General features: G+C 36.6%; 1 protein-coding gene across 1 annotated transcript; it reads right to left on the reverse strand.

The window, feature by feature from the left end:
* On the reverse strand, positions 1 to 9,063 carry LOC118766584 (GMP synthase [glutamine-hydrolyzing]-like). Its single transcript, XM_036510136.1, has one exon. It carries the CDS (start codon positions 8,441 to 8,443, stop codon positions 6,374 to 6,376), a length of 2,070 nt encoding a protein of 689 aa, XP_036366029.1. The 5' UTR covers positions 8,444 to 9,063; the 3' UTR covers positions 1 to 6,373.
* Between the last annotated feature and the right edge of the window lie 1,238 nt (positions 9,064 to 10,301).

A 10,301-nucleotide genomic window follows, 5' to 3' on the forward strand; every position in this document is an offset into this window, starting at 1 on the left:
AAGTTTCACAGAAAAAAATCTGCATTATGAACACTTTTTCCACCCCCAATCAGTCACAGAGCATTTTGCAAGGAGAGTGAAATGTTAAAATAAACTTCTTCCACAATAAAAAAAAAAAAATGGCAGTGGAAAACAAACATTTAGCACCAGGCAAACCTTGATTGAATAGATCTGATTAAAGGCTTTCCAATTGTGACCATCTTGTTTTAAGATCATGTCTAGGACTACATTACCCAGTGTCTTCTCTAAGTTAGTAGTCTAATGTGTCATTAGGCTACTATTTCTAGCAGGTCAAACAATCATAAAGGGACTTCCTTTCTTGACTCTCACTGACAAACATAGACTTTGGTGTACTTCTGAAGATTAAGAAATAATTCTACCATTATTACATCGGAGAAAATGTTTAGTGGCCTTTCTTCTGGTTTTTTACATTCTTAGCTGAAATCCATACAAGGCCAACTTTATCTTACATCTTTCTGAGATCAATAAAATAAATACCACTTGATCATGGTGGGTAGCAATGTAGCCCCACGCTACTCCCCAAAATTGCAATCCTTGTGTCAAAATGAGAAAGAATTATCACACCCGAGACAAAAAGAATTGGTCAACACAGAACTTGAAAGCATCTTGACAATCTCGCAGTAGCCAGGGATACATTGAGAATTTATGGTAAAATGTGAAGCTCCAGGTACTGATGATGTGAGTGCTAAGGTACAGAGCAACTTTACTATGGGCTAAATTACAGCAAGGGTTGCTAGTGTCAGTATCCAGGCTATAGTGAAACTCCTAATGGATATGGTAGTTAAAGTTTTCAAGTTGAAACCCTAATGTATATGGCAATCAAAATCAGATCAGTCTCTTCTGAAGTCCTATGAGATGGCATGTGACCTAGTGGTTAGGGTACTGCACTCATGAGTTCAATTCTCAGACCAGGCAGTGCATCATGTTCTTGAGCCAAACACTTCATTTCATGTTGTTCCAGTCCACTCACCTGTTAAAGGGCAATCCTGTGACAGAAGAGGAAGAATCTTCCAATCAGGACAAATGTTGGCCTGCTTGTCCAGCCACTTGGGTGGCATCATTCAAAACCTAAAACAATGCACAAGTGCACTGTGTTCAGAGATGTATAACAATATCCAATAATCTGCTCGATACTGTGATGAGATGAGAAAGATATACCGAGATCCTACAGTATAAAGAAAGCTGGCAATGGTCAAGACAGACAGATACCTATGGCACACAGCACTATCACACAGAGGTGGATGTGAAAAGGTCTGTGGGAAAATCTGCCTAAGGTCTTGTGAAATGAGTCAATGTCTGGAAGTAAGAGAAGCAGAGTTCTTAAGGCAATGGTACAAGCAGCTGAAGAAAGTTCCGATTGGATCTGGTCAAAGAGGAACTGAAGTGAGTTTCAGAAGGCATTATTTACCCAATGGTCAAGTGGTACCTTATACTGAACATCCAAGACTCAACATACCTTGGCTCTAAAACACCATAACTATTGAGGAAGGTTGTAATGTAGACAGAGAACACAGAATGTGGCAAAAGAGGGGGTATCCTGGAGTCATAACATCGATGATGTGTGGCTCCTTTAGAGCATAAAGAGTTAAGGGATGAAATATTTGCATGAGGCAGGGCTTCTTCTGTTCAGCTCTCCCTAGAGTTTCTTATTACCTGGTCCACTACTGAAATTAAATTGCCATGGTAAACACCAGTGGTTGCCTTAATGCGTAACGCATTGCCTGACCTCACCTACTGCAGTCCACAAGAAAATATCAACTATCTCTTACTGTCTTATATAAAAGATATATTGGACAATGTGATCCTTGGTGTATAAAAAGATTGACCATAGACCCGTTTCATCAGGGTCGATCTGGGACTATACATTAATAATCCTGAAAACAAAAGCATACTCTAGTAATTTATAAATGTTAAGATATATTGTATATAGTTATGAAAAAAATTGTGACTGGATATTTTGTAAAAAATACAGCTTAATATATATATACACACATCCATTTTATCTGCACATGGAGCGAAAAGGGAATGCATCTAATCGCTGTTGCTCTACACTCAACTATTGCATTAGTGGCATGCATATATATATATATATATATATACATACACATCCACAATATATTTGCCATACATGACAAGTTCAGCTCAATTCATTTATAAGACAATGCATGCCATTCTCACCAGGAAAACACATACACAAGCATATATATTTAATTGCAGAGGTTTTGATAAATGTTAACAAGTTCTTTTCAAAATTTTTCATTCAGTAATTAATATTTCTTTTAATTTAGAAAAATAAGATATTTTGCATCCAACACCGAAACTTTAAAATTTAAACAACATAACAGAAAATGCTTTAAATATTAGTCACACCTCCGTTCACTTGCATTTTGTAGGAGCAAACACATCTTTCTTTCTTTCATTTTTTTTTTGATTTTCGTACAGAATTTAAATATGAAAAGAAAAATCAAAAGAAACTAAAATTTGTTTTTGACAATTTAGAGTGTTTCTTAGAATACATTTGCAACATCAAATCTAAATGTGGGCATAGGGTCAGAAAAATAGCTTTTGATATTATAAATATCAATCAAAGTATGGAGTATTATAGATCCATTACAGCCAATTTTAGACATACATTATATATATATATATTCCAGGGGGTGACAAGTTCAAAAGAATCTATTCCAGCCACTTAGAATAAAGAACTCAAAGATAAGTTAGAGAATGAACTAAACATTTAATCCATAATTGTTAGTCTAACAAAATATATTTTGTAGGACTAATGATTATAGATTTCAATATATATAAAATCATTAAAAGGTGCTCAATCTTGGCAAAACTAGTAAACCAATCAATATATAATAAATTGTTATAATTTCTTTCAATTATAAAGTCGATAGAAGATGATTGTTACAAAGTGAAACAAAATCGATTAACTGAAAGAAATCTATCACCATGAGTTAATGTGGAGTTCTGTGGCCGCTTTAACTGCTAGAAATAGCAGCCAAATGCCACAGAACACATACTGTAACATTTATAAATTTGATAGCCAAAAAAAAAAAAAAAAAAGGGAGGTACTATTAGACTGCATTAAATTGTAAGTTTGCATAGACTCACTAAAATTATTATTTTAACAGGGTCAGTTCACATTACAGTATAAGGAGCATAGGGCTGGTTTCTCGATTTCTTGGGTGTATAAAATTCCTCGTTGGACAGGACACTGGTCCATCTCAGGATTACAGATTTTTACAAACTGAGTGAACTGAAGCAAAATGAAACGAAGAATTTTGCTCAAGAATGCAACATCAAATCTAAATGTGGGCACAGGGTCAGAAAAATAGCTTTTGATACTATATATATTAATCAAAGCCTGGTCCAGGAATTGAAACCACAATCTTACGGATCATGAATCCAACACCCTAACCTCTAACCCATGCACCTCCACTATTTATTTTCAACATACCAGTTAGTAATTTAACTTTTATTCCAGCAACTGGTAATTTCTTTTTAGTAAAATCTGGAGAAATTTCCTGGCTGACCAAGAATACAGGAAGAATAAAATGTCTTGAACAGCAGTTCATTATTGAAGCCCCTATTCTAAACAATACCAAGAGACTCCGTATGTAATATAGTTTTCTATAAACATGGCAAAATCACCATGATTTTCTTTCCTTGTTATTCCACACGTAAAGTAAAACCAAACTTATTGGCATCTTTCTGTCACCTTATATGACTGGTGATGATGATTTTGGTTGTCCGTTAAATGAGTACTGTAATAAAATCAGGAAAATAGAATTCAAAGTGACTCAAAGACCAACAATTTCATGCATTGGTATTTACCAAACTTTTAATTAAATTATATATATGTAACTGATGAAGAGAGGGATCTCTAATTGTAAAAATTCTGCCCATGGAAAAAAAAGTCAGAGTTCTGGTTTAAGCAGCCTGTACAACCCGTCATAACTTTTCTATTTTTGGGAATTTTCAGAAAATTTTTGCGAATTTGTGATCTACACAAAGGAGTCCGTCTGTTTTCCAAGCTGGCATGGGTTGAACGGTTTGATAGGAGCTGACCAGCTGAAGGGCTGTTCAGTTGGTAAAAAAAAACCCCCTTTTTTTGTAATTTTTTAAACCACCCCCTAAATCCTAAAAGTATAACGCTTTTTCGAATTTTTAAAAAATCGGTTTAAAATACGGACAGATCGAATCTTTTGACTAAACCCCGGCAATAGACCACCGTTGGGTGCTTAATCATTCCATTAAATGTGTTAATGAGAAAAATATTGAAAAACATCAATAGTTGTCAGTGACAAAGAAACGAAGAACGTGAAATGTGCTAAAAATAACAGCTAAGTCGCCCTTAATTCGCACCCACAATTTTTTTTTTTGCATAATCATATGAATTCCCGTGTATAGAATATAAATTCGCAAAACGTTTCTGAAAATTCCAAAAAATTAAATCGGTATGAGGGGCTAAACGGGGTACCTAAACCCAGAATTCTTTCCAATAAATAAATAAATAAAGGCTTTTAAACTGAGAATACTTGTCCATTACATATAGAACTGACAATTTGTATATGATTATGTTCTAATGCTTTAAGGAATGGGTACACTTATGTCGATGTATACGGTGGGTTTTCCATCAATAAATTATATCCTAATAACTTATCAAAAATCTATTCTCATAAAATATGTTACGTAAACAACGACCTCTGGTTACAAAACGAAAGTGCCACAGAGAAACGACGTATAATACACCTGCCCTCAAATTACAAATAAACCATTATTTCGACTAAGTGACAATTAAGATTGATCAGACTGAGTTAATCACCGTACCAGATTATATTCTACAGGCATAAAACAGAACACCTTAGAACATTTGTCTCAGTGCGTGACACCTTCGGCAAGTGTCTTCTATTATAGCCACGGGCCGACCAAAGCCTTGCGAGTGGATTTGGAAGACGGGAACTAAAAGCTGGTCGTGTATACGTGCATGTGGATGTGTCTGTATTCAGGATTGTCCCCTACGACAACTTAACGCTTGGTGTGGGTTTGTTTCGGTACGGCAAGAGAGACGAATAGAGTAAGTAAGTAAATAAAAAAAAATTTTTTAAGACTTAAACGTAACAATATTTGGGGTCGATTAAAACCCGTCACGGTGGTGCCCCAGCACCAAAGACTGAAACGAGCAAATGATACACGATTCTGAACGTGTGATGTAAATACCTTATAAGCCATGCAATTACTAGAACTAACTGAAGTGATATAATTACCGTTTTATCATATATTTTATAAAAAACACTATACTTTCCAACAATGTTTCTGTGGTTCTTATCATTTTGAATGAGTTTAGTGTTGATAACAATAATACTGAAGGCCCCAGTACATGGTTTTGTCTGGGGAGTGGAACGTCGGCCGTTGTTCGCGTTACGTAACTTCAACTGAAGAAATAAACTATATGTTACTTTCTGTACGATTAATATTGTAAGATCTAATAGCAATTCGCATAACTGAAGATAGAGTGCTTCAAGTGCCATCCCTGGGATGTCTTGATAATCACAAGTTATTTATTATACATGTAAATCAAAATTGTGAAAAGAAAGTCCCTACTCCGCTTCCTTTTTGATGTTAACATAAAAATAGTAAGATTTTCGGACTTCAAAGTTATCTGAATACGTTAAACATGAATTGAGTTTTAAATTGAAACTTGTAAAATTTATGGACATTTTTTTTTTAATGAGATTAAGGCAAAGTGAAACAAGATATTAAAGATTGCATTAAATATTTCAGCAAACATCACCAGGGTGGACAGGGTTAATTTAACTGATTTTTTGGCGACATACCCAAATTTCTTCAAATTAGTAACTTGCTCAAAGCAAGTGTGATTGATAGATAAGAGAAATTAAAGTATACTGGAGATTGTGTGGGCCAAGAAGGTAGGGAAAAGCTGGAATTAAAGGTAGATCAAAAATGGTAACACATGGATGGGGTGTTTAACGCCAGTTCTGTTTGGGAAGGGGATAAAGAAGAAATGGGTGAAAATATCATAAAAAAGAAATGAAGGGAAGGGGAAAGAAAGATGAAATATTTTCATATAAGAGTTAAGAAAAAATATAGCAAACCTTTGTTTTTATATGATTGGAAAAAATAGGATGAAAAATATTCCTTGAAATTTCACATAACAAATAATAATAACAATAACAATAATAGGAGTATAAAACAAAAATCAGTTAAATATCAGATCTATTTCTTTACTTCTTCGACTGGAGTAAAATAGGATATAAAAACAAACCAAACCAATACGGGAAATTAAGGTTGTTTTGAGGAATTTCTTGGAGTTGAGGTAGGTAATTAATTACTCCCACTCTGTGGTACCAGGGGGCTTAGCAGTAAGATCATACATCACACGAGAAATGCTGGGCACAGTACTGAGTATGCTATCAACCATGGAACTAAGGACCTCTTCAGGGAGCAAATTAGAACCAGGTGTAGCAGGTACCCCAGTCATAAAGTCATTTGTGACAAATGTTCGAATTACGATAGATCGTTTTGTCGAAGTTACACAATTCACAGGATCCCGATCAAAATGGACAGGGCAAATGATTATTGGCATTTGGCTAATCTTCGACATATATCCAGATTCTTGTAATGTTTTTGTGGCTACATAATCCGCTTGCCTAAGAGTAGCAAGCACGTCTTCAGTAAGATAGGTGGGTGTAATATCGTTGATTGGGTATCGAACTCTATCACCAAACACGTAGACAATCCTATTTATGTTGTGGCATATTTTCGGAATAAATTTCGCCAACTTCATAAAGATATTCCAATTAGGTTTAGAGTCTCCTGATAAGGCAGCGACATAGCTATAAGTACGATGATCTCCTTGAACCCCGACGCTTTTGATGGGCAGGAGATGAGCGCTCATACACTCCAGACTGGCCGTCAACGTGGCTAGTTCGGTTTGTTCAGCAACAGGCAGTTTTTCTTTAACGACGTCCAGGTAAGTGGGCGAAGTTTTCATGGCATTGTGGAAGTTGATAATAATTTTCAGGAGCTGATTAGTTTCATCAAAATCTCTCTCCATATATCTATCTTCAGCACATATTACACGAATAGCCAAACCGGGGCCTGGAAATGGATGTCGCATCACAATTTCTGAAGGTAAGCCTAAATCTTTGCCTATAGTTCGCACTTCGTCTTTATGAAAGTCCTTTAAGGGTTCGATAACACGTCCTTCTTTCCGCAATAAGCGCACCAATTCAGTGTCGTTGTGGTGAGTTTTAATAACAAATGCTTTAGAACTTGCCATATGAGAAGCACTTTCGATGAGATCAGGCCGTAAGGTACCCTGGCAAAGAATTACATCTTCTGGATTCAACTTCATTTCTTGCAAAGTATTATCAGCGATTTTCATAAACGTATCTCCGATAATGTTTCGTTTTTCTTCCGGATTGCAAGAGTTGTTAAGAGAGTTAGTTTCCCGTCTGTTTGACTGTGGGTCGTTTTTGTTTATAGGAACAGTTGTGGTGGAGTGATAGAAGATTTCCGCGGCTCGGATCACTTTCACGTTTACACCGATTTTCTTTAAAGATTCTTCAACTTGAGAGCTTTCGTTTTTCCTCATAAAACCATTGTCGATATGAATGGCTATTATTTGCTCACTTTTTAGTGATTTATTGAGCAAAGCAGCACAAACAGTAGAGTCAACACCACCACTAAGTAACATCAGAACTTTCTTGTTTCCTACAACCTGACGGATGTGTTGGATACATTTATTTTCCCGCGACTCCATAGTGAACGTGCCGGAACAGTTCGCGATATCATAGATGAAATTTCGTAGAATATATTGTCCGTTTTCCGTTAGATCAACTTCAGGATGGAACTGTACACCGTACATTAGTTTCTCTTCACAACTAATCGCTGCAATGATATCTCCAGACTTAGCAATTACTTTGAATTTATCGGCCACGTTATCCACGCTGTCGCCATGGGTTAGTAAGACTTGCTGTTTCGAATCAAGGTTTTTAAATAAAGGACTCGAAGTTTCGATATCAACCGTAAACTGACCATCCTCTCGAATAGCTTTCTTTATCACAGTGCCATTGAACTCTTTGTTAATCATCTGCATCCCGTAACAAATTCCCAACAGCGGAAGACCGCAATGAAAGATTTCGGCGTCGTAGTCCGGGGCATCGTCGGCATAAACAGAGCTCGGTCCACCCGATATAACGATAGCTCGGTAACCTAATTCCTTAATTTTACGTGCTGGTGTGTTTAAAGGTAAAATATCCGCTTTCACCATCAATTCTCGAATCTTTCTGTCTATGACCTTGCAATATTGGGCGCCTGCATCAAGAATGCACACTTTATCACACGTGGAATCCGTCTGTTCATCTCCTCCATTTGCTATTGGTTCCTCTGTCATATCTGTCCTCGTTAGTGAATAAAGGCTGGTGAGCTTCGGTATACAGTTATGTAACGGGTTGGAATTAGTTTCGCTATATATTTACTGATAGTAGTGATAGCGGCAGTGGTGGTAGTAAAAGTCCGGCGTAGTATTCCTTCGATGTATTGTTTTCAATATGTTGTAACAATTAATTCATAATGTACTACTAGTAAAAATATACATACAACAACATCAGCAAAAAAGTCAACAATTATTGATTAGCACGATTGGAGCGGTTACAGACGAAAGAGACCGAACAAGCAACTGCGATGACTTTCTTTTTACAGTGTAAGAGAAACAAACAGTATGGTATGTGTGTGTGTCTGACTGAACATGTATACGTACGTGTAAGAAATGCGTGGGTAGCCAAATCGTTGAGGCAAAAATAATCGAACAGAGATACACGGTTGATCACAGCTACACGCTCACAAAAAATTTCTTAATAATTGTATATTGTAAAGATAATAAAAATAATTTATATTGACGTCGTAATTTTTTTTTCTCATTATAGACACATATTAACGATAGCAGTGTAATTCAAACAGCGAGAGTTTGTATCGCGGGTTGCAAACCAGTTGGCGCCTTATTTAACAACGTAACGGGAGTTAATCGGTGGCAGTCGGCGATGTAAGGGAGTTAACTGAAATCAGTCAAGCATTTTAATTAGTCTTATCTTCTATTTATTTCAGTTACTCGAGTGCGACCGTGCTCAGTACTTCTTTGATGAGTTTTAAAGCCTGGTGGCAATCTTTCGTCTCTAGTAGACCTTTCCGTCGATTTCCGTAAAAAAAAATTTTTTTTTTTACATATGGGCTTGCGGGAACTTTTGAAGTAATGAAAGCGAAAGAGACTAAGAGAAAGCGATTGTATGACGAGGGAAGTTCTTTTGAAGTTACAGTGCATGGGAAGCATTGATGTACATGTGTGTGTGTTTGATGGGGTGTGGGAGACAGACAGTATGTTGTGTAAGTGAAGTGCTTCTGTTAGTGTGTGTGAAGAGACAGAGTAATGTGTGAAAGAAAGAGATAACTGAAATATTTTACTCGGTGTATGTGTATATGTATGTATATTACTTCAAAAGTTCCCGCAAGCCCATATGTAAAAAAAAAAAAAATTTTACGGAAATCGACGGAAAGGTCTACTAGAGACGAAAGATCGCCAGCCTGGTTCTTATTCTATCGCTATGCTTTGCTGAAACGCTAAATTACGGAAACGTAAACAAACCAACACCGGTTCTCAAGCAGTGGTACGGTAAAAAAAACAAAAAAAAAACACCGACACGTGTGTGTGTGTGTGTGAATGACGGGCTTCTTTCACTTTTCGCCTACCAAATCAACCCCCCAAGACTGGTCGGCCTCGGACTACCGTGGAAATCTGTCCAAAGTGCCACACAGTAGGAATTGAGCTCGAAACCATGTAATTGGGAAGGACACTTGTAAATTAATTGATAAGTGACAATTCACGTATCGCGGTTTCGAGTCACTGTTACTTTTGCCGATTTATTCATGTTTTGAGTTCTATTTTGCAAAACTAATTAATTAGTGATTATTGCTGTTGTTATAATTACACAGACTGACTCCTTAGTACCGTGGTAAGTTGCTCGGCGGCCAATTGAAACGAAGAATACCATCCGGTTTCGGTTATCAGAGAATAAAGACAAACGTCGGAACTTTTTATTCCCATACCGTCTCTGCCTCTAAAGGTCCAAGTGCTTATGGCAATGAAAGAATCTCACGTCTCATTTCTTTTTTTCGTTTCAAGTCTGACGAAACGGTATATCTTCCAGCTTTTTGTTAGTTTCGCTTAGTTTTCTTCTTAAATCCCGCTGAATGTCTTA

The sequence above is a fragment of the Octopus sinensis genome, linkage group LG16, assembly GCF_006345805.1.
Source record: "Octopus sinensis linkage group LG16, ASM634580v1, whole genome shotgun sequence".
Lineage (NCBI taxonomy): Eukaryota > Metazoa > Mollusca > Cephalopoda > Octopoda > Octopodidae > Octopus > Octopus sinensis.